At 37.6% G+C, this 24,750-nt stretch overlaps 1 protein-coding gene across 1 annotated transcript in view; it reads right to left on the reverse strand.

Annotated features, from left to right (window-relative positions):
- Positions 1-1,642: 1,642 nt before the first annotated feature.
- The window catches only part of LOC131586059 (1-phosphatidylinositol 4,5-bisphosphate phosphodiesterase zeta-1-like), a 45,919-nt gene continuing 22,811 nt past the window's right edge, over positions 1,643-24,750 (reverse strand). Inside the window, exons 7-13 of the mRNA XM_058852798.1 lie at positions 23,843-24,070; positions 21,551-21,707; positions 19,508-19,624; positions 10,407-10,579; positions 7,376-7,508; positions 5,677-5,826; positions 1,643-2,251 (exon numbers count right to left, since the gene is read on the reverse strand). Of these exons, the coding sequence (XP_058708781.1) occupies positions 2,166-2,251; positions 5,677-5,826; positions 7,376-7,508; positions 10,407-10,579; positions 19,508-19,624; positions 21,551-21,707; positions 23,843-24,070 (1,044 nt within the window). The 3' untranslated portion in view covers positions 1,643-2,165. The remainder of the gene's footprint in view (positions 2,252-5,676; positions 5,827-7,375; positions 7,509-10,406; positions 10,580-19,507; positions 19,625-21,550; positions 21,708-23,842; positions 24,071-24,750) is intronic.

The following is a 24,750-nucleotide window of genomic DNA, read 5'->3' on the forward strand; positions in this document are numbered from 1 at the left end:
GGAATTTGTTCTAAGTGCAATTTATTCTTGTTAGGCTATTGCTCCAGATTATTTGGGGTTTTTTTAAAATTCAGAAACTACACCATTATAATTTCATACTTTATCCCTGTGTGTTCTCACAATATTAAGGTAATTTAAAAGCTATTTTAAATCTATAGACATTAATAATTGTTTAAGACATGCTAAACTACCATCTCATTTATTTGGAGAAGTATCAACAGCACATCTGGAGTATCAGATATATCTAAATTTAGTAACTTCCATTTGCTCAACTGGGTCCAATCTTTCCCAGTTTTCACAGGGAAAATTATGAATACTGATTTTTTTTTTTTCTCAAGCATTGTTCAAGACAGGTTTCAAATTTATTTTAAAATGGTAATCAGATTTCATGAGCTTAAGCTCGTGATTCTAAGGTAGAATCTCTTTATATAAACTAGATAAGGTCAAATGTATTTCTGAGGTAAATTCACTAAGTTAAGTGAATTTGGCTCATGGTTAATAGCTTACTATTCTGGATGGAAGTTTAAAGCAATTATCACAAAGTTGGATTAATCATCATCCTATTTGAAGTGCTTTGCCTGTCAAATAGATTAACAAACTTGTATTTTTTTTTCTATTTCACTATATATTATTGCAGATTGTATATGACAGAGTCCCAGAGCTCCAAGGCCGTGTACTGAAGCTTGTTGTGAAAAGCAAAGGAACATTTGTGGGAGCTGTTAACATTCAGCTGAGCAGTGTCCAGTTCAATGAAGAAAAGTGGTACTCCCTGGGAAACAGTGTAATTTAAATGCTCTCCGAGATGATTCAATTATTTGCCCACTCACTAATGTTTCTTTATCCCATTTCCCACGGTACATTTTGTCTCAGTTGCCCTTGAGAATAGGCAGTCATCTGCTGAGCACATATCCTAACATTTCATAATGCTGTTGTCTTAAATGTGCTACCATGTTCCTGCCACAGATTCCTGACAGCGTGAGTTTAAGGAATCACGTGCTAAGGACTTGTAGCAATATGCAGAAGTTCTTATGACAGCAATGAAGGGCTTGGTTTTGTTAATATTAAATAGTACAGTAAAAATACTAAATTCTCAGTGTGTGGGGCCGCATTCTTTGCCCATTAATTCCACTGATGGTGTTGAAACAATGCTGGTAATGATGTAATTTATCATCATTGCATGTGATGAGTTCACCAGAGGACCATGGGATGGTTCCCTGACAATACATTTCCCTGCAGATGTCCAGCAAATTTCATATTAAATCTTATCCAATCAATACTTTGGGTTTTTTAAAGAATGTTAGAAGTTTTGATACAATGTCACATTTAATCCAGGACATTAATTTGTCAACAATATGTATCATTGTTTCTTTTATTCTGACATCCAAGAGGCAGATATAACTGGTCATTTGTGTGAAGAGAGGAGGGAGAAGCTGATGTTCATGAATAAAGAGATTATATTGAGTGTGAGCTTTCAGGGGGGATTTATTTAAGCTCATGATGCCACAGATATTTGTTCAGCAGTCTTCCCACATTGCAGTCCTATGCTGCATAAGGGGTTCAAGTCAATACATGCATTGAATAGACTTAGAGCTATAAATATATATTTATATATTAAATAATTAACATGATTGGTTCCTTTAAGTTCACAGATGCTAATTATGATCATTTTCATGACCCTCCTCTAGACTCTCTCCAAAAGATCAACCTCTTTCTTGTGTTGGAGGCCCCAAAGCTAAATGCAACTTCCCAAGTGGGACCTCCTGAGAGCAGACTAGGAGGGTAAAATCACCTCCCTCAACGCTGATTTTGATAGCAGATGTGGGCTATGTTTCCACTTTTTCCATCAGTGGGAACTTCCCCAACCTGCCCTGACTTCCCAAGTGAGGGATCGCGGCTCAGGCCAGTTTCCTCAGGACCTGTGGATGTTTCTCATCACGTCCCATGGACCTGTGCACCTCAAGGCTCCTTAGGTTTTCTCAGACCCAGTCTTCTCCTACAGAAAAACAGCAGTAGGGCCAAGGACAGCAGCCCTTATTTGGGATACCCCCTCCATAATATTCCCTCTGGCTTCACAAAATCATTGTGAATGTGCCTCTCTGGGAATCAGGCCACTGGGGCTGTTGCAAAGCCACAGATGTTATTTTAATGATTTCTTCTGCAGAATATCATCGATAATATGAAATATGAATAAAGAGTGATGCAGGTTCCAGCTTGATGCCTTCTTTGGATATCAATGGAATGTTACGGTAACCTGTAAATATAATGACACCTTTATTAGTGTATTAACCACAAGCACAAATATTATGATGGAGTGTTTTTATGATCACCAATGCAAACAAGGCATAATTTATGATTCTGTAAGTAGCTCTTTAAAATAAAATGAAATTATACTAGAACTGAATATCATTTGTGCTGGTTTTTCTCATTTATATATATATATAGTATTTCAATTCTGGTATTTTTGGTGTCAGAGTGAAAAAGCCCAGTGTTTTGCAGGATGTGATATTTTTTCAAATGGAAGACTTTCAGCCCAGTGATATTTAAACATGGGCAAACTTACATTGTAACATCCCAGGTTATGTGCTGCACACATTGTTTTGAGAGCAAATGAAAGAACTTGTGAATCAGCAGTGATAGCACCTACAGAACGGTGCTGCAGCAGCCATGCACTGTGCAGCTGAGGCAGAAAAAAGTGAAGTGTAAGACTTCCTACCATGACTTCTTAAATGTTAATTTCATATGAGTAATTCACTTTATCAGAGATAAGTCATGCCATCATGAAACTATGTGTTCATCTGGTTGTTGAAGCATTTGGAAAAGCCATAGTTCTCAATTTCAAACATAATTCACTTACCTGCTTAGAAAACAAAACAACTTTTTCTTAAAAATCCCGGCCTGTACTGCTTTATATGACTAAATGTCCCTTATTTAATAACAAGTGACAATGTCACTTATGGTTAAAAAAAATTCTGTATTTTTTCTATGTATATATGTAAATAATTCCAGCTATTTAAGTAAGTCTGTTTTGTAGAAGTATCCATGTTCTGAACAGTAGTTTTCAAAATCCCTCTTTAGCTGTGTGTGGATGCCTGTGGAGTCTTTGGGAGCCACATTTACCTGGGTTTGGAATTTCTTGCTTCTTTCATACAGAATCATAGAATTGTTTAGATTGGAAAAGAGCTCTAAGATCATCAAGTCCAGCCTTTGACTGAACACCTCCTTGTGAACCAGGGCATGGCACTGAGTGCCACATCCAATTGTTTCTTGAGCACCTTCAGAGATGGTGGTTCCACCTCCTGTCTGAGCAGCTCTTTCTAATAATGGACAACCCTACCAGTGACAAAATTCTCCCTGATGTCCAACTGAACCTTCCCTGGCACAGCTTGAGCCATTTCCCCTTGTTCTGTCACACTACACATAAGTTCCTCTGGTATTTAAGGTTCAGATTCTAGGCAGCAAATATTAAAGCTGGTTGTAGGCAATTTACATTTGAGATCAGTTTTTAAGGCATGCACACAATATGTGGAAGGCTTGGTTGATTTCTTATCCGAAGATACACTTCAAAGACTAAGACTAATTTCTGAAGACTTGTGTTCTAGCCCCTACCTACAGAAGATTCTACAAAGTTTCCTGAGAGAAGTAAAACTTCTTTTTTGTTATTGAAATTGCCCCAATTTGCATTAAATGATTAACTACTCTTGGATCCCATGATAATAGAGTTAAAAATTGAGTTCCTGTCCTGTATTAGTATTCACCATGGCAGATTCATTGGCACAGGGACTGTAAGAGAGGACTCCCCCCTCCTATTTGCCTTTAACCACCCAGGTAGAGAATTTTTCTCAATTTCAGCCCCTCTGAGTATAGCTACAGAATCACTACATGGAAAATCAAATTCTGCTGCAGCTGGACAGCGAGCATTCCTCCCCAGTGGAGTCTACAGGTAGTTGGGAGTCTGCTGCTGGGGAAAGGAAGGCAGTGTGGATATAGATTTGAATCCTTTCAAAAGAAAATGCAGAGGAGGGAGGAAATGGCACAACTTTGCCCCTCTGGCTGTCAAAGAAAATAAAAGATGTAAGCACTGCTCAGCTTTTGGAAGCAACTTGCCCTCAGGGAAACCTCAGGGATATGAATCCTAGGGACCTGGGGACAGTCCTGTAGTACAGATTTAAGCAATTGGAATGCTGAAGACTAAGACTGAAATCCATGCTCACTCTCCAGCATATTAGGCAGTTCTTGCCTTGTCTTCTGCTTGTTGTGACTCCCTCTGCAAGAACATTATTTTCCTATTTCACTGTTTAGAGAGTACTTGGGTACCTAAAGCAAAACCATCGTTCCAGACCTGCTTTCAGAGATCTCAATGTTAAGCATTGCAATGAATGCTTGTAATAAATTTTGAAATTATTTATCACTTTACCTCTTAGAAGCATTTTATTTATGGCCTCTGGGCATTCTGATAGCAAATTACTTTTTTTATATTGTGTTAAGTGGGGATTGGGGTAATTTGTTTGGCATCATTTATAATTTTTGTACCTAGACTCACTCCCTAGAATTTTAATTATTGCACTGAAAATGTTTCTTCAGAAATCTACTGCTCTTACTTTTCCAAAATATGAATCCCTCATTTGTAACCAAAATTATAAAGACATTAAGCCTCACTGAAAATTTGTATCTAAAAAAGCCTCAATCAATAATTTTGCAAGTACTTGTAAGCAGCAGTGCCTGATATTTGAATTTGTCTCAGATATTGCGAATTGTTAGGTTGAGTGTTCTTTCATTATCCTGAAGTATACAAATAAAAGGAAACGAAAAGGTTATCAGTGTAAAAATTCATGTTGTAGAAAAACAACTGAGCTCTAAGAGTAATGTCATTTTTCTTGTATAACTCCTCAGCCTCAACTAAGAATCACAAGCAGCTTTATGACTTCCAAACATGAGGGAAAAAAAATGCACCATTTAAAATCCTGTTAAGCTTAATAAAAAAGGTGTGGTGCCTGTTGCCAGCTCCAGTGTTTTGCCTTGCCGTCTTTATTCACTAATAAAAGCTGTTTGTTTTGTCAGAAATGGCTTTGGAAAGCCAGTGTAGTAAACAGCCATTTTACATAAGCCTTTCTCCTTGGCCTATTGGCTTCTGTGTCTGCTCTTTATGAGCAGCCTTTTCATTACAAAAGTTCCAGGAACTCTACTGGCTTAACAAAAGAAACTCCAGCAAGAAAAATACCATGAATATTTTGCCCTATTTTTAACCATTGTGCTCCACTCTGAAAAGTTGCAGATAGGTTACCTGAGGGGGTTTTGGTGGTTGATTTTGTTTTAATTTGGTATTGGGTTTTGAACTTATCTAAGTGCACAAAACCACTGTCTTCATAGCAGCTCTGACTAGTCTCACTTCTTGCAATGAATTAAAATACCACCTGGGCAGTTTCCATCTAGAATGGAACACTGCAGTGGGAAGAATCACCTGCCATTAATATTGTTCTGATTTCAACATCATGGATTTGCATTCAGAGAATATGTTTATTTCAAAAACAGAGAGTGCCATTTATTCATTTTGTTACAAAATCGTGCTCTAGAAAATAAACATAGTGCTGAAGTCTCTCAATGCTACAGTAACAAAAAAAGCCTGGAATGTTGCAGATTTTTTTGAGCTGTTATAGGTGGTTGACATAAAAATATTACCTGTATTCAGGCTCATCACAGGTAAAGTGTACTGGCCAAGGAATTCGTTGTTACACAGAGAAATCTCATCCTGAACGCAGAAGCGTATCATTGCCAGTTCTGGAACTTGGATGTTAAAAGAGAATGTTTCATTCCATTTAGGGCTCAAAGCTAATTAAAGGAGAAAAGAAACAGGATTAAAATATGATTTCTTTTTTTTCTACTCTATAACTAAGCTGCTATCACTAGTTTGAACTGGTAAAGAGTTTCTTTTACCCTAGGTATCTGTGCCCATTTAAACAAATAACTAAACTCCCACTGATTGTAGTGGGGCAAAAGCCTAAGATAGTTGGTGTCATCCCTTAAAAGAGAGAAAAATGAGACAAGGATAGCCAGGTTAAGAACTTCTGCTCAGCTTAAATTTTCCTATAGCCATACCAGTTTCATGCTTTTGTCAAAGTTTCTCCTTTCACAGTGTTGGAAATGAATAAATTCAGGTAGTAGAACGTTCACTTGACCAGAAATACAAAAAGAGAATGTGGAACAGGAGGGGTTTGCCTGGTCTTTAGCAATGTTCATACAGGGAAAAGAAATTCAGGGGCTGATTTTAAACAGCAGCTATCTATAAAAAAGAAAAAGGAAGCATAGAAGACAGAGGCACAGACAAAATGAGATCACAGAAAGCTTGTAGTCTGAGACATCAAGAAGATCTGTATTATAAAGATAAGGGAGTGCTCACAGACAGCTACAAAGAGTACACACTTCACCTGTCAAGCAATTAAGGGATTACTCCTACCAGAGACTTCAAATGAGACGAGTGATGAAGTTACAGCAATTTCTTAAGAAAACCTCGTCATTAAGTTAAGTTAAGTGGTTAAGGCTGGGATAGGGTTAACTTTCTTCATGTCAACCCCTATGGTGCTGCATTTTGGATTTTTGACTCAAACAGCACTGACTACACCCCAGTGTTTGAGCTATTGCTGAACAGGGCTTCCACAGTGTCGAGATTTCTGTCTTTCTCACTGCAGAGCAGCCTCCCCATCCCAGTGAGGGGGCTGGGGGTACCCAGGAAGTTGGGAGGAGGCACAAGTGGTACAGCTGACCCCAGCTGGCCAAGGGGATGTTCCTTACAAATGGTGTCATGCTCACAGCTGGGGGGAAGGAGGAAGGGAGGGCATTCAGAATTGCAGTGTCTGTCTTCCCAAGTAACCTCAGAGCTCCAAAATGAAGCCTTGTTTCCCTGGGAATGGCTCTACACCTGCCTGCCCATGGGAAGTGGTGAATGAATTCCTTATTTTGCTTTGCTTGTGTGGGCAGCTTTTGCTTTATCTATCAAACTGTCTTCTTCTCTACCCGAGGGTTTTCTCATTTTGGCCTTTCCAGCCCTCTTCCCATCCAACTAGAGGAGAACAAGCAAGCAGCTCTTTGGAGCTGAGCTGCTGTCCAGGATGAGCCCACAGCAGTGTGCAAAAAAAAAAAATTCCACCTTCCTTTAGAAAGGGGGAGTGCTCCCAGCTGTGTGTTTGTGCTTCCTTAATCTATCAGTCTAGAAACATGGCACACACAGCATGAACTTCTGCTACAGATTTTGTGCCAGGAAATCCTAGTCTAGAGAGAAATAATTGCATTTTCTATAACTCCTTGGGATGCAAAGTTGGTGTTTCCTTATAAAATGTTGTTGTGCTTTGTTCACAGCCTCGAGGAGCAGACTGATGCTCACCATTGCTTCTTACAATACTAGATTTCTTTCTTGTTTGGTCCTCTGGTACACCATAGATTTCTATCTGCACTGTGGGGTCAGCTTTGTTGGTCCTAGAGATGCTGCTGGGTGGTAACTGATGGCCACTGATCAGCTGGAAAATTAAAGTTATATTGAAATAACTGTAAGAACGAACTAATTCACCACAGCCATATAGTCACCATAATAGAAATAGCTTTCAAAAGAAATTACTTTAAGTATATGCCAGTCATAAACTGGTGTAATAAACACAGTGGAATCAAGAATATGGTGCTTCCTATCTAATTTACTTATATATATATATATTTTTTTTTTTTAGAAATATTGTGGTATAGGAGCATGTTTTAACTAGATCAGATTGGTCTGAGCCCAGTCCAAACTGACCTTGAATGGTTAGAGGGATGGGATACACATAACCTCTCTGGGCTGCCTGTGCCAGTGTTTCACCACCCTCTTTATAAATAAATAAATATATAGATAAATAAATAACTGAAATAATATTTTAAACAATAATTTTCAGGTTTTTTTATTCAATAGCTATACATAAAAATTATATTTTGCTACTGTACAAAATAATCCTATTGGAATCAGCCTACAGTGATTTTTACATTTTCTGCTATCGAGCTCATGAATTCCAATCTGTGTGGAGTGGATCAGCATCAAGACCCACCGTGACATCAGCATTGTGCTACAGGGTATGTAGCAGACTGCCTCACCTGTGCCTCATCTCTTGCACAGTGTTCCTTAGTATTAGACAAAAACTCTTCATTCAGTGAGCTTCCTGATGTGTTTTGACCAAAATTTCCAAAAACAGGAAATTTTGTCTCAGACTGCCCTGTAATCTGGCACCCAGACTAAGACAGGATTTATGAAAGTCACAACTTTGTCTGCTTTTTATCTATATTTCAGGGTAGCTAGGAAAGAGTCAACATCTGTGCAGTAATCAGCCTTTTAGGAATTAGTATATAACATGTATTGAGAGAGATATACAAGCCTGAAAGCACAGGTGAAAGATATGACTCCTGACCCTGGTCTCAGGCCTAAGCATCATAAGAGATTCTTATTCCCCTGTCAACCACCCCAAAAATCAAAACCCACAAATCCCACACTTTGCTTTGATATTTTCCAGTGCTTGTAGCACCTTGCCCCAAGAGAAGTTCTAGCCTGAAATACTGAAGAGCAGTGGCTTGGCAAACACTGATGCTCTTTCTTCCTAAGGAAAAGCTGCTGCCTTCACCAGGAATCTTTGCAATCACTGATGGGCTGCCCACTAAGGACATGGGAGATTCCTTGCCATTTCCTGAGGGCCATTGCCAAGGCCTGCATGACCCACTGCTAGACCTAGCCTAAGCCTCCCCTGGCATGGGAAAAGAGTGAGTTCTTTCAAGCACACCATGACCCAAATCCATAAATCAAATCAATTTTTGAGATCCAAGGTGAAGCAGACATACAGAGTGATGTATAAATTTAGGAAGCACCTTGAACATCCCTATTTCTGCTTCAAAGGCTCTATGCCTCTTGATGGGAATTGTGGCACATTGGGTTAAGGATAAGGAATTCAGTAACATCAGGCCCTATGTGATTTTTCTATTCTTCATTCGTTCATTCATTCATTCGTTCAGAGAGATTTGCCCTTTAGATGTTTTCTATCTTTGCTTTCTGTTGTCATTTCTGCATTCATCTGGTTAGTAACTTTTTCAGCAGAAGCTGCTTTTCCTTTGACTCCTGCTCCAAATTGCTTTTGTCTTCAACCACAATTTCCTGGTTTTTGCTGCTGGCTATGAATGGGGCTCTCTGTGCCCTTCATTCCCTCAGCCAGTGGGATGCCATTGCCTCTCTGCAGCCCGCACTATCCAGCCTGAAGTCTCAGTCTAAAGTCCTCAATCTTAAACACAGCCTTTCTCTTCTCCAGCTCCTTCCAAACTCAGACACTTCCTCTGCATTGACAATGGTTTTGTCTGTCTCCTGCATTACAATTCAGGGTTTCTCCTCATCCTAATTCCAGCTTCATACAAATTAGGGCTAAAATAAGTGATGTATTTGCCTGGCTGCCTGAAATCATCCAGCAATGTCTATTCACAATTGGTATGCTCACTGTCAGGACACTAGAATGTTCTTGATTAGGTGCGTGCATTATGTAAGTATTTTATAATTGTCACTAACTATTGTTTTATCTCTGCTATTTATTACTCTGAAAGAAACAAAATAGCAATTACACACTAATTATATGCTAATTAAATAGCATTTATGCAAGTGGTATTCTGTGTAATCAGAAATATTACTTTTTCATTGGGAAAAGGGACTTTTCTAATTAGTGAACAATTATAACAAATCTACTTGACCTCAAAATAAAGGCCTTATCTAATCATTTATTTGTAAATGGCATGCATTTCAAGTATTTTTGGGAAGTCAATCACATTATAATTTGGGAGAAGTAGAAATAATTCAAAGACTTATTAATTCATCCCTCCTTTCACCCTTATTTATACCATTTAAGGATTATAAATAGTCTTTTATATATGCATAGAAAGATAATGAGACTTAAAAGAAGCATAAAGCTTCCTATCTTATCTTTAAAAATTTCCATTTGTCAATTAACATTATAATAGTACAGGTGGTATTATTGATAGTGAAAGAAATAACACCCGAAGTGCACATTTGAATTCTGTGCTTTCAGTTCAGCTTCCACATGCACAATTGTCTGGCCCCTTTTTCAGCTACATTATTTATATTTATTTGTACAGCATCATTAAAAATCATGTATTTTTACAGTCTCCTGGAGGCTCTGAACCCCTACATATTTTTAGCAAGCATAAGTGAAATACAGATGGGAAAGCACCCAAGCAGCAGTTGATACTCTGTGAGAGTTTTACCAGCTTGTTGAAAACATTAGTTCCCAACAAACAGGAATAGGAATAAAATGGGGAAAAAAATTAGATAATAATTGCATCTGAAATACATAAAATTTGCTTTCCCATTTTCATGGAACAAAACAACACTTCAGTCATCTTACCCTTATTGACAGAGACATTGGTTTGCTGTATCCTCCCACATTTCGGGGTGTAAATGTGGTATTGCGATCCCTCAAGAATACAGGTTTCAGCACATAGCCACAACCACCATTGTCCAGGAATTTTCCATCTTGCAATTCCATTTGTGTTCCCGGTGTTTGGAAGTTTAAGGCCACTGTAAAATTATATCAGTATTGATTTTAGTGAATTAGATTTGATAACATTTTATAAAAAAAAGTTAAAAAAAATTTCAAATGAGCTTAAGATATCTACATCTTTCAATTCATATGTAGGATCCTGTTATTTCCCTTAAATTAAGTGATACTCAATAACGAATTATTTGTGCACAAAAACAGTACACTCTTTAGAACTGCACCCTCTTTTAAGAACTAATCTATAGATCTTTTTTACATTGCTATACCTCTCTTCCCTTTTCTTTCTAAATTAGACCTTGGAGAATATGAAATAAGAGATCCTTCTCTCTGCAAGAACTGAATTCACATCCTAGTTTCTCTACAGCAGCAAGACCCTGCACTCCAAACCTGCTATCAAAGATCTGGTGCAGAAGTCAAAACCTCAGGATTGTATCTAACCTTAGTTATGGTGCAGAATTCATCACAAAAACATCTCACCCAGAAGATTAAGAAGCTTTAGTTTAGTTAGAATACTCAGTGAAAATACATATAAATTTATAGAACTAGAAGCAATTTTAAAAGTGTTCTTAAATTTATGTGAGCACACACTCTCTTGGAGCTTAATCCTCAAGTACTGGTGATTATTCTAAGAATACACCTGACAGATTTTTTCCTTTCCTTGGCAGTTCAAAACATTTTCAGTTTGCTGCAGCACCAATAATAAAATATCACACTTCTCATCAACAGGATATTGTAATTCATGAGATAAAGCCAACATTGAAATAGACCTGTTTAATGAAATTTCCCCCTATTCCAGTGCAATGGAGCTTCTTGTCACATTCCAAATAGAAAATGCAGAAGTCAAATCAGCAATGAATTATGACATTATGAACCCATGACATGTGTTAAACAGAGAATGATAAGAAGTCATTTACTTAAAAGGATGGTTTGGTAGGAATGAAAAAAGAAGACTTTAAGCAGTTCAAGTGACCCATAATAATTCATAAAGAGGACCTTATTACATTTTCCTGGGAGATAATATGAATGCATTGAATGAACATTTGACATAATGCAAAAATCCTTATTGCAAGTGGAAAACACACAAAATTGTTTTCACTGCAAACATTACTCATTCCTTCACTGCTTTGATGATCATTTTAAAATATTCTGAAGCAAACAACACAAATAGGAATGAAGCAGCTGGTACAATGGACCTGATATTTATAATATGATATATAAACACATGTTTTTGGTGGGGTTACTTCTGAAGAGCTCTGGTTCCATAGCCTCAAAACCAATGAATGGGTGGAATACATGAAGTGCTCCCAGAGTGCATCATCTGTTTAATCTGAAAGGAATCCCATCTGTGCTAGCTAAAATTGCTCTGCATCATGAACCAACATGCAGCAAGTAGGAATAACTGGAAACCCTGTCTAGAAAAACCTCAAACAAAACAAAAAAAGCCTCCAAAACAAAACACAACATGCACTCCTGCTTTGATCTAAGTGTTAATGTAAAGACATGATTTTATGTTAATATACACAGGAATTTTGTTTTACCTTTAACAACAGAAACCAAACTTCAGAGTGTTCATATTGCCCATTGCCCACCATTGCCTTTTTTAAACAGGGTTGGTATTTTCTTGGTATGGTTTTGGCAGCGGTTCAAAATTTTCTCTTTATGACTCAACCCATCATCCAGAAACAGCCCCAAATTTGGTGCTATATGATGCTTGTATATTTTAATGCACTGAATCAAGCTGTGCAGAGGATGCTACAGGAGCTGCAACCCTGTGGCCCCTGGAAGTCTGAACTACAGATAAGCCAGGATCTCTCACTCCTCAGGTGAGTCCTAGGCCACACTTTCAGGATACGTGGGTTTAAAAGTGCAACTGAAATTAGGCACATCGAACAGTCAGCTTCAAATAGCAGCTTCCACATGATGAACCAAATTACATGATTGCACATAATGAGACTATTGCTAAATTTACCAAGCTTTATAGGCGACTAAGCAGGAAAATCTGATGTAACAACAGCAACAAGCAAACGAGAATACTTTATATTTTATCACATTAGGAAAATTACTTTTGCAACACAAGTGAAGGGCAATGTTATTATGGGTTGATATCTCTAAACATCAGCACTGTGTTTTCACTTAATTTAATTTGACCTTAAGAACAAGTTAAAAAACGCATGGAACAGTAGTTTTAATTTACTTACTGGTTTCTTTGTATTGCAAGTTTTAAGGTGATTAAGCAAATGTGAGATTTTGTGTCATATTCTCTGAGATGCAAACCTCTACTAAAACTGTTTACAGGGCTCATAGCTGCTTGGAGCCTCCCAGGGCACTACTTTATGGTGCATTGATGTACAATTTTTCTTTTTAAACAGGTGCAGTATAGCCCTAACACTTCTTGAGAAATGGCAAGGATCATAAACTAAAAGCTATGCCCAGCAGCTTGGGCTGAGCAATATCTTTCTGCAAACAATCCTGAACTTCTACCCAGTGTTTCATTTTAGCTTTGGTGAATTCAAGAGCAGAACTGTTCAATAATATTCTTTGTACTTTTGTTTTATGAAACAGTATAAATATAATGCATGTATGAAGAGAGATTTAAACTGACAGTTTATTTTGGAAAGAAACCCAAATGAGCTTGCAATGAAACCATCTGAGCAGTACATAATCTTAATGCATGGTTTTCATAGGGAAGTAAAGGCATCTGAAGTTGAACACGGTGTACATTAAATTTTCTCCTCAGTCCTTTCATTAAGCACCAGAAGAATTTTAATATTGACATCAAAATCAAAGCAGCACAGCAAAACATGGGCTTGGGGAACAACCTGAGCAAAGCAATTCTTCACTGTGATTCCTGCACCTAAAACAGATTTAACTATTCCTAGAACCATGAGGCTAAATCCCCTTCAGATCAGAGTATTGAATACTCAAATCATCTTGCAAAGTACCAAAGCTGCCATGGCAGTCCCAGTAAGCCCCAGGTGTAAATAACTTCATATGGCAAATTGAGGTTAGGAAATAGACTAGCTCCAAAAAATGAGCCAATCCATAATACACAGAAGAATATTATTTTTGACCCCAAACCTCTGTATCACAAGCAGTTAACTGAAGTCAGTTCCACCACTAATTGCAGAACTAAAGACACTCTAAATATTCATACACAGCACCTTCTATAGGTGCCACCATTCAAGACATAATTGATTTGTGGACTAAAAGCAAAAGCTTTGTAAAACCAAAATGAGAATTGTGACTGTGATTTGAAGGCATTGAGGAAAACTGCACATCTTTTGATCCTGCCTCTCATTAATATTCCCAGTGGGACTTTTAAATTGTAATTTTTTATTTTTTGTTCTTTGCTTGCTGGTTCTATCAGCTACATCACAACCATAAGGTTTAATGCATTTTCCCATTTAAATGGGAAGATTTTAAAATAGATAAGGACACATTTGTCACCATTTTTTCTTGAAATGGGTTACTTAATTGCATTTTATGCCATTTAAAAATGCATCTCAAAATGTATCAATTTTATGCCCTTTCAAAAAAACTCATATTCAGAAAGCACTCACAGTGCCAATGTTCCTATCCCCATGGTTTACCTCACTCATTTGAATCTAAAGAGATGTAATAGATCACACTTTTATCAGCCTTCTTGTCTTGCTCTCAGCTCTTTCCAGTTGTCTGTGCTCTTAAAGTGGGCCACTCACAATGAATGCAACGAAAATCTGTGCCTCAGATATCCCAAATCTGAGCTGAATTCCACCCAGCCTGGGAAATGCTATTGCAAACAGGAGCGTATCCTAATGCTCTGGAATGTTGCCATTGCTTATGAGATGATCAATGTGATTGGATTTGAAGCCACTGCTTTCATTCCACACCAGCACTCCAAGCTGGGCACAGACTGTCTAGGCTTTCTTCTCACATGCAGGTCACAGCTGCACTCAATCCATCACTGCCCAAATTTACAGAAATATTTCAGAAGTCCAGGAAAGATGGAGCGAGACTATTTACAGGGGCATAACAGGACAGGGGGGAAGAGCTTCAAAGTGAAAGAGAATAAACCCGTGAAGAGGTGAGACCCCACACAAACTTTATGAGCAAGGACTTTGGTCTACTAGACCAAAAATAAAGAAAAAAAACCTCTTTTTTTTCTACCAGAAAAAAAATAAAATATATAATGATTGATTTTCCTACAACACTGAGCAAGCTTATATGGACAATATACATTTTGGCATAAAAAGTATCACCTCTCTTCCTGGCAAAAAAAAAAAAAATCAGTAAAACTGTATTTTTTCTCTTCCCTAACAGACTCCAAATTATATTAATCTTAATGATAACTTCTGGCTTTATTTTTCACCTACACATTTTGAAATGGTTGTTTTCACTCTACAGAAGCTTGATTTATGGCTTACAATGTGAGGGATTCTGCCGTAGGAAGAGGGACTGCTCCTCTGAGAGCTGAATAAATGCATAACTGCATGACATAACATCCTTAAAATGTGCAGTCAGTCTTTTTTGTATGGTCTTTGGGCCAGTTTAATACTGTGGCTCTAAAGACACTGTCATTAGAAATGTGAAGAATCCAGTCACACAGTTCATAACTGCTGACATTGCTCCTACTTCATTACAAGTGGTCCTACTGGAAAAGAGATGTCAGGTGATTAAGAGTCCTCCATTGTCCAAGTAAATCTGCAAAGGGTTTAAGTAGAGATCCTCTCTTGTGAGATTCTCATGGGAAAAGTACCTAAAGCATTTCTGATAAATTATCAGATCTGAAAATCTAAATTGATTTTTGCTGTCTAATTAATGTGTCAGTCTGAAAGTCACACTTCAGTGTAAGTCTGAGTATTTTTGGTTGTCATTTGACCAATTTTACACCTGAAATGTTTCCAAAATAATTTTTAAAATTTACTTAACTTGTGATTCTTGGCAGAAAAGTGAATATTATCAGCTTCCCTCTCCTGTTTTAGTCTGGAGTCACTGACAAGTTTTAGAACAAGATCAGCAACTACTTCAGAAACAATTGTGTTCCTGCAATTTTTTCCCATCTTCCTTTAAAATTTATTAGACTTCACATAAATTATTTACTATTCTATTGGTTGTCTGCAGTGAAGACAGCTGGAAAAACTGATAAAATGGAATTTCAGTGTTTCTTTGCTTTACAGTGAAATTCCAGTATCTATGACACACACCAAAAACTGCCTAAAAAGAAGCAGAATAGCCCAAGAGCTTTTTCATAAACCTGGCAGTAGAAGCATTTCTGCAGAAGAGACATAAAACCTTCATTCAAAACCACTCCCAGCATTTGGAGCCATTCCAAAGGAAAGTTGAGTGCATTTGGAGAGCTTCAGATGTTGAATCATATTATCCCACCTATCTTGCAGGTGTCTACACCTGAATTAGCAGTACCACTTCACTCTTTGTGAAGACTAAATCAGTGAAATTCAAGGGAAAACATTAAAAAAAAAATTAGTCCTCTAGGTTTCACTTCCTAAGGAGGCATTTCTGGACTATTAAAACCAGTAGAAGAGAGCAATAATATAGTTATTGACACAGAACCCAAGCAGGGTCGGGTTTGAGTCATTTTAATTTCCACAGGTGAGGCATACCAAGATCAAAATTAGTTGGTTTCTTTTCCCTTGGTTGCTTCAGAGGTTAAAATCAGAACTAGTTAGAGAGCTCCTTATCACTCCTCTTTTCATGCATCATTTTTTACCATATTTTGTCATATTATTGCACACAAGACTGAACCACAAAACAGATGTGACAAAATTGCCAAGCTGCATTTCAGTGTCACAGTCCAAAATAAAACCTACAGAAAGTAAAAAACCCATCATACAAGTACAACTTTCACAGCAGCATATAAATTTATGCACACCCCAAAAAGCACATATGAGATATTCTGAAATAAAATTCTCTACCTACAACACCATGGTTTTCTCCTGTAAGTTATGGCATGTTTTGGTCATTCCTGCAGAGTGCTTTGGTACATGTAGAACATTTCCAAATGCCACATTCAAAAGGTTATTTAAGTCTTTTTTTATGATTTTCACCAAGGCTTTCTTTCATTTTGGATTTTTGTTGTTTTTTTCAGTCTATATAAAACAACTGATATCAGTTTATTTAAATAAATGTCCTGAATTTTATTTCCCTGCATAAATCTTTCCATTTCATTTTATTTCCTAAATAAAAAGGAGACATGGATACATCAAACCAGTTCTTTCCAGTGCCTCACTGCAGTTGTATGCAGGAGGCATACTAATTTTCACAGACTATGAAAAGTGAGGGTTTTTCTCCATAAGACCTCTTTTTTCCCAAAACCTCCTGTTCTTATGAGTCTCAATTTTCAGAGAATGGACAGGGAGTACACAGTGATATCCAAAAGCTATTTTGTGGAAACTCTGTACTTTTTACTGAGCTTTTTAACTTGCCTTCCTCTGGAAATTAGGTTTACACAATTACATGTCTTGTCCTCAGCCCCAAAAAGTCTTGAGCCTGTTGGACCATTTCATCCTGCTTTAGCTGAGTGCCAGGCTGCTCCAAGTTAATATGTTCCAAGCAATTCAGAGAAAATTGCTGGCAAGGTACAGAAGAAAGCACTGTTTTGAGTCAATCACTAAGGGAAGTGAAGGAGTAACTCAGTTCTCATAATTACAAGATGCAGAGGCCTGGAAGGCAGTGTTATGTGTAGGTTTGAACAAAACCTAATATATTTTCTTTGCCCAGCCAGAAAGGTTATGGATGTTAAAGGAATGTAAGCTTGCAGGTGTGGGGAGGAGAAGGGAGTTAAGAAGGGGAATAGGTGGCAAAGAGAAATCCAAGAGTCCTTTGAAGAGTTTCAGGGAATTGCAAAAGGGATCTAGAGGATTCACTTCTGTGCATGGGGTGTAAAGCACAAAGGCAGGCAGACAGGAGGGGTGTGTGAATTATACAGACATGGGACAGATATAAAAATCAAAAGTCTGTGTTAAATCAGTGAAAGGACATCAGCAGAAGATTCACTGAGATACCCTCACTTTGGGAGTTGCATTGTGAAGAGCTGCTATATTTCTGCCAAACAGCTATCTAAAGCAGATTAGGGAATTAATAGATCTAACATAGCTTGGAAATAATGTATGTGGAGAATTGTTTTTAATCAGCCTATTCCCATGTGAAAAATAGAGGGGTTTTTAAGTGAAGATGCAAATGAAGTGACCAAGAGGGCAAATCTAACCACTTCCTGCAGATTTTTAATTCTTCCAGGAAGGGGCCCAAACCCCCTATGCACCAAAAGTCATATGTTTTGCATATAAATGGTTAGACTGACTTCTCATTAAGGCACACTCTGAGTAAACAGCCAGTGTAGTAATTTTGAAAGATTTTGGCGCTGTCTGTGATCTAACAAATGGTTATCCTTTGCAGAGATAAGTGTGGAGATTCACAGGCTAGAAAGAAAACTAGTAAATTGCAGTATGATAAGACTGGGAGATTAATTCAATTTTAAATTAAGGACCTCTGGCGAGTGCTTTCTCTAAGAATGAAACAAACTTCCTAGTTTTTAATGGCAATGTATAGTTTAGATAGCAATGATAGCACACAGGGAGGGCAGCACCCCGGGTAAATAATCCAGACATGGCACTAAGTGTGGATGAACCACAAGGACACAACATAATCAAACCAATTTCACACAGTATGGTGATGAGAAGATACTTGGATAGTCCAGCACAAGTCCAAATCTGTACTGCAAATAAGCATTTATGAGGACATAGAAGCAAGTCAAATTTATACTAAATAGTAATTTTTGTACTCCTTATGTAGTTATGTAAAATAACAGTCAGGATGGAGAAAGTAACTTGTCACAGAAGATATATGGAGAGCTGAGAAAGGAAACAAGTGGAAAAGGAAGCCTGGAACAAGGGTGACATAAGCTCCAGGGCCCTACAGACAGAATGAAATCTGTGCCTGTCCTTGGATGAGTGTGTATTTCAACATAACAAGGTGAATCCACACCTCTCACCTCTCAAAACCGAGAGCCTAAGGCAAAGTGCCCTGCTCACCCCACAGTCTCCCTCAGGTGGCCTTGGCAAAGACTCAAAGACAGAATATATACCTGGGTACAAAAACTATTCTGCTCTACTTTACCTAGGGCTGAAGAAAATTTAGCAGGCAAACATAGAAATATGTTCTGGAACTGAGAATCTTTTAAACTGAAGAATAAACACGTGAAGGTAAAATTGTCTCTAAAGCCATTAAAAAGGACAAAATGCTTACAGGTGAGAGGTTTTCCAAAGCCTGCTGGGTACAGAAGTCATGCCATGCTTATTTTGAAAAAATTCAAATAAATAACTTTCAATGAAGAAGCAGAAGTTAGCACTTTTTTTTGTTGCCCAGGAAACGAATATGTTTTGTACTGGAAATTAAAATTCTACATGTATGTTCATCTGAATAAAGACTGGAGACTCCCAGCAGCTCCCAGCTGTCTCTGGATGTTGTGCTGACCAGGAATGTTTGAGTGCTGCCTTGTGTAGCATATCCTGTTCTGGGAATTTTTGGCACTACTATCAATTGTTGTGCTCACATCTGCACCTAAGCAAGTCACAGAGTGCCACTGAAAACCCACAGACCCTTCAGAAGAAACTTGCATTGCTGAGTAACGGAAACTTAAAAATGCTGAGCTTGTTATTAGTGATTTTCTTAATATCCAATTCAAAGAGGTAGTTTAAAGAGATTAATAAAATAGAATAAATGGAATATCTGGGATAGGAAACAGCTATTTAACACAAAGTGATATTTACAATTACTAGTGAGAAAAAACTGGTGGAATATGTGGGTTGAAGGAAAATTTTATACAACAAAAATTAAAATAATGCCACTGGGGGAAAATTACGTAACCTACATAACACCAGAATACTATAGGAAGCAAGAAACTCCTTTATCTGTAAAGCCTAGAATGCAATAGTTTCTGCAAGGATACATACCCATCTGACACCCTACATTCCAGAACTCCTGAGGATTATAATTTGACGAGCTCATTCTTGTTCCCTTGGGGTAAATTCTTGTAATAAATCTTGTAGTATGTGAAATAAACTCTTTAGCTGATAAACAGAAGGATAAAATCTTGGTAAGAAAACCTTTGTTATTAAAGAAATCCTATTTGAACAAATAATAAAAATACAGTAATTTGATCCAGCAATTTTTTTACACAATATTATGCCAATTTATTCTATTTTAACATCATTTTATTTTGAAATATATTCATTTGTTCATTTAATAATTAATTTTTAAACCTTAATATTTTGTGTGTATTTGAATCTGACAGTATTCCTGTATAAAGAAATATATATTCCTTTGTAAGAAGTTCATTATCCAAAAACCATCCCTTCCCTGAAATATTCTGTTTCTTCACCTTTTTGCAGGGTAACCTTATGATTTCTACACTAAAGCCCACTGTATTCTCATGGGAAACTGAGACACAGGAAACTGCACAAAAGTTTCCCCCTTCTATAATAGCTCAAAATGAAAAAAAAAGGAAAAAAAATCATCTTTAGATGATCTTGGCTTGTTTGTTGTTTGGAGGTTTAAATAAAATGGCTAAATAATATTAGGACCAGGGAAGAGCACGTTTTCAAAAGCCACTGAAATTCTTGTTATATAAGCCTCAGAAGATAACTATCATGTACATTGTTTTTCCTTCTGCTGGCAGTGTTCCCTCCTTTCTCATATGTAAGCATTGACTGCAGGGATGTGGGAAACTTCAGATGACTTCTATCTGCACGATTCCTTTTTAGTGATTAAACAAAAATCTACATTTCCAGGGTCATCTCTCTGATCTCCATTTTCCTCTCACCTCATTTTTTGTTTGTTTAGCGGTTTTGTTTGGTAGAGTTTGGTTTGCTTTGTTGTTTGGGGGTGGTTTTATTGAGGGGGAGGAGAGGTTCTAGAGCTACTTTTCTATCTCCTAGAGTGCTGGAGGAACCAGAGAGAGGACTCAGTGGCTGGAAAATCCTACTTTGTGACACTGTTCAGCATCATTCACCTCGCCAGCTGTTGCCCTGAAAACTAAAACCTGATAATGTTTTCATAGCTTTAGTTACTTTCCCATGGAAGTTCTATAAACAGAAGTTGTTTATCACATTCCTTCTAAGAAACATCTTTTGATGGACGTTTCACACGACCAGTGTGCTTGGGAAGGTGTAACTTAATTATCCAATCCCTGGTCATTGTTGAGAATCTATAAATACTGGGGTCAGAAAATAAAGTTCCTTCTTTCCTGTTCTACCACTGGAAAGTGTTCATGTGAATCATTTTGTGTCCTTTAGCAACAGCCAGCCACTGAATCACCTCCACAAAGTGAGTGGGCATGTGGCAGCCTTCATTGTCATTGTCACTGTCATGCTCGGTGATCTCTGCTTTTAACGCTCCCTCGGGGCTCTCTGCAGGCAGCTGGAGCTCAAACAGCAGAGGCTGCACCAAATGGAGCTGCTCCAGCCCAGAATGGTTTGGATAATTCAGTTTGGCTGGGATGGAAGGTCTGCTCCAGTGGAGCAAGCTGCCTGCTCTGGGGTTTATCCATCCCATTAATGAGGACTCTCTTATCTGCACTTGTCACCAAAGCCAGGCGACTGCCGAGCCAACTCCGCTCAGTTCTCAGCCCAGACATGGGGGTGGGGAGGGAGGTGGTGAAATTTATTCCACGCTTTTTCAAGTGCTGACTGCAATTCCTAAATTACTTGATGCAGAAAACAATGAATCGAAAGGCAGACGTACATTTTTTAGACTGTGTTAATATTTGTTCTTATAAAAATACACGGAATTAAAGCAAAGTTGAATTTCAGTTTTCCTCCCAAAGCCAACAGAAATAAAAATATTATGCAAAGGACATATCTAAAACAGTGTTATACAAAGAACCAAATAAAATCAGACAGCAGGTGTTTCATGAAATTTTAACCCTTCAATGCCTAAGCAGTGAAGCAATCATAGCACCAATGTAACTTTTAACTGATTGACTCCAAAGAAATTACCTGAAGATCTTAAAAGTTTTCGTGCTGCACTCTCTCCAATTGAATTATTTTCATAACACTGCTGATGCTGCAGGGAATGCTCAAAGCTCAGAAACTTCTGAGATTTGGTATAAACCACGAGGTCTGACAATGCAAGGGCAATCTTTCCCTTTCTCACCTAAACATCATCAGATGAATAATGGAATAAAAAAGTCACAATGATGAGTATTTCATTATTATTAATATTAATAATTCAGAGAAACAATCATTTTGGATGCATAAAGCATGAAAAAACGTCTCAGTTAATGAATCTAATAAATATGACCTTTAATAGTGAGATCTGATCTGCTGAGAGAAAATTGAGGTTATTGTGCCCACGTTTATCACAGCAATCATAGGGTGAGTGGAGAGATCCTTCCTAGCAGAATGTTCTTCTCGATAGCTTTACAGTTTTCCTGCTCCTAAGAGTGGTTTGCAAATAATATCATTTTTCATGGCTTTTAATGTTGCTCCTTAAAAATATACCTCCAACTTTCTATTCATAAATATATAAAGTACTAGAAAAGACCAACAGAATAAACTCATCTATAAAATGTAGAATAACAGGAAAATATTACATTGCGCCAAGAAAATTAATCAAAGGCCTATTCCTTTAAGCATTGCCCTGAAGTTAGGAAAACTCTTTTCTTCTTGATTAAGGTTGAAAGTTCTCTCACCAAAATCTTCATTTAGTCTTGCTCAATTACCAAAATAAGCCAAAGTGACTGAAATTTTACCAGGATCTTCTCTCTTACAGAGAAGCACTGTGTGACCACTTCATTTTCCTCAGCATAACTTCTGAGCTAATTGGGGGCAGTAGCCAGCAGAGAGCTGCTGATGCTAATCATGTTTACATTCCATTAAAGCTTTTGAAGGCAAATTCTCATCCCACAAAATAATAGAGATTGCCTGCTCATGGCTCTTAAACTATGCAACGTTCAAGTGCATTAATTATTCTGGGGCTATGTCCCATGAGGACACCAGGAGTCTACTGCCATGGAAATCCTGAAAAATACAACTCTGGAGGCAGGCAAAGCCAGCAGCATCACTGGGGTATCTTGGCTGTGGATTCAAATGCTCTCCCACCCTCCCATAAAGCAATACAGTGGGACATCAAGGAAAATATTCCAACAGAGTGGGACCCTGGAAACCACTTTCTCTTCTGCCTGGGAAACATGAGCAGATCCTTTTTGTTGCTGCTGTTTAAGAGTCTGTGGAATTCATTCTAGTCCGTTACATGGTCCTACAAATATTCTTGAAACCTATTGTCTAGAGAGCTGGTCCTTCCTGGTCAGAGTCCATCCTTCCTCAGAATTTTTCCTTACTATTTCTCCATGTCAGTTGGAATGAGAAAGAAGAAAAAAACTTTCAAATCATATAAAAAAAAAGAGACACTGCTTCTCAGCGAGAGTGCTGGGCTCTGAGGAGCACTGCTGGTTTAGCCACATTCAGGCAATCAGAGCATGATGTGCAAGAGTGACTGGGTACACCAGGTGCTGCCTGACATCCTAAAAAAGCTGAACAAGGCAGTTTCAACCTTGATGAAGCAACAGATTTTCCGTGGTAGAGAATTATAGTTGGTTAAAAAAACTAAGTTCAATTTGACTTTCAAACACCAAATTTTTACACTTTTTTCAGAAATAAAGTTAAGTCTCTGCATGATAAATCTAAAAACACCTCTTCAGCTCCAGGTGCTGAAAAATGTTCCAGCACAACCAGGAATGTGCACCTAATTTAATGCAAAAAAATCCAGAACTGAAGAAAATAGGAGACTTTATCTATCTTAAAAATAGACTGGAAGACCTGGGGAAGAAATGGTTAACTCTGCCTGTTGTCATCAGGTACTGCTGTAAGTGTTCTCTATACATAGTTCCAGGAGAGCCATGGCACCAACAAAACACATCTTAAATCTACTGTGGGACCGAGAGCCTGGGACAAGCACAAGTTTTGAGAGAGGAAAATGTTGAAGTTCAAGATGGGAGCACAGGAAGGGGTTGATTTTGAGTTGGGTACTAAAATGTGGTCCAGTCTGACTTTTCTTATAAGAGTAGGAAAACTCTGAAACCTCGAGCTAAAAAATGTAATTTCCAAATGCACTGATCTTAGTAATTTTAAAGTTTTCTCTTTAAATTTTAAATTAAATTTAAAATATAAATTATTTTAAAATAACTTATTTATAACAACTTTTCAGTTTAGTCTCTATTTTAAGATAATCGAGTTTCTTTAAAAAAAAAAATCTGTGTGTTCTCTATATTCAATTGCAGCAAAAGTTACCTTTGGTTTTTTTTGAGGTGGGGGTGAAAGTCTATGATCTCTTCTTCTTCTGGTGGGACTCCTTGATGGCTGAAGAGGTAACGTGTCATCTGCGTCGTCATCCTCAGACTCAGATTCAGAGTCACTCAGTTCCTCTGTCTCACCACCATATTCAGCATCCATCCTGAGCAGACCTTCCTCAATTGTTCCAACTTTTTTATTTTTTATCAGAACTTTGAATTTTAATGCCTATAGAAAAGAGGTTGAACAATAGTAACTAGAATTACTTAGGTTTTCATCTCTTGGTGTTATTTAACCAATCTTCAAAGTTGTTTATTAAATATAATGATGTGAGGTTGCAAAATGAATTAAAATAGAGTGAGGCAGAAGCCAAAGCCAAAGAAACCAAACAGAATCTGGGGATCAATGTACACAACAGAATGAGCCTATCTAACACCATGACAGGAAAAAAGGCTCTCTTCCACAGGAACCCAGATGCTGAAACTATGAAAAGATAAAAGTAGGAAGCTAAGTAAGAGCCAAAAGTGATAGCCAGGCAAGACATAGAAGGTATATTTTTTTACTTATTTTTTTACTTCTATTTTAAGCCTAAATGTACTTCTATGTGTATATACACACTTAAAGATGTGTCTGCTATTCATTTGGAATGTTTTCATCTATCACTAAGCCTGCAGGAAATTTGTTATTTGATTAATGCCTTTGTGCATATCTCTCTGGTGTACCAAATGAAAACTTTTGTTTATAACTTGTGTTATTTTACAGTAGAACCTTATGCTGGTCTTACCTGGCCAGGGAAACAAAAGTTTGGTGATTTTGCCTAAGCAGTTTCTCTATTTTTAAATAGACGTGTATCAACCTCCATAATATGTAATGTAAAGGGAGAAAAACATCATTGAATTATATTGATT

The sequence above is a fragment of the Poecile atricapillus genome, chromosome 18 (genome assembly GCF_030490865.1).
Source record: "Poecile atricapillus isolate bPoeAtr1 chromosome 18, bPoeAtr1.hap1, whole genome shotgun sequence".
Classification (NCBI taxonomy): Eukaryota; Metazoa; Chordata; class Aves; order Passeriformes; family Paridae; genus Poecile; species Poecile atricapillus.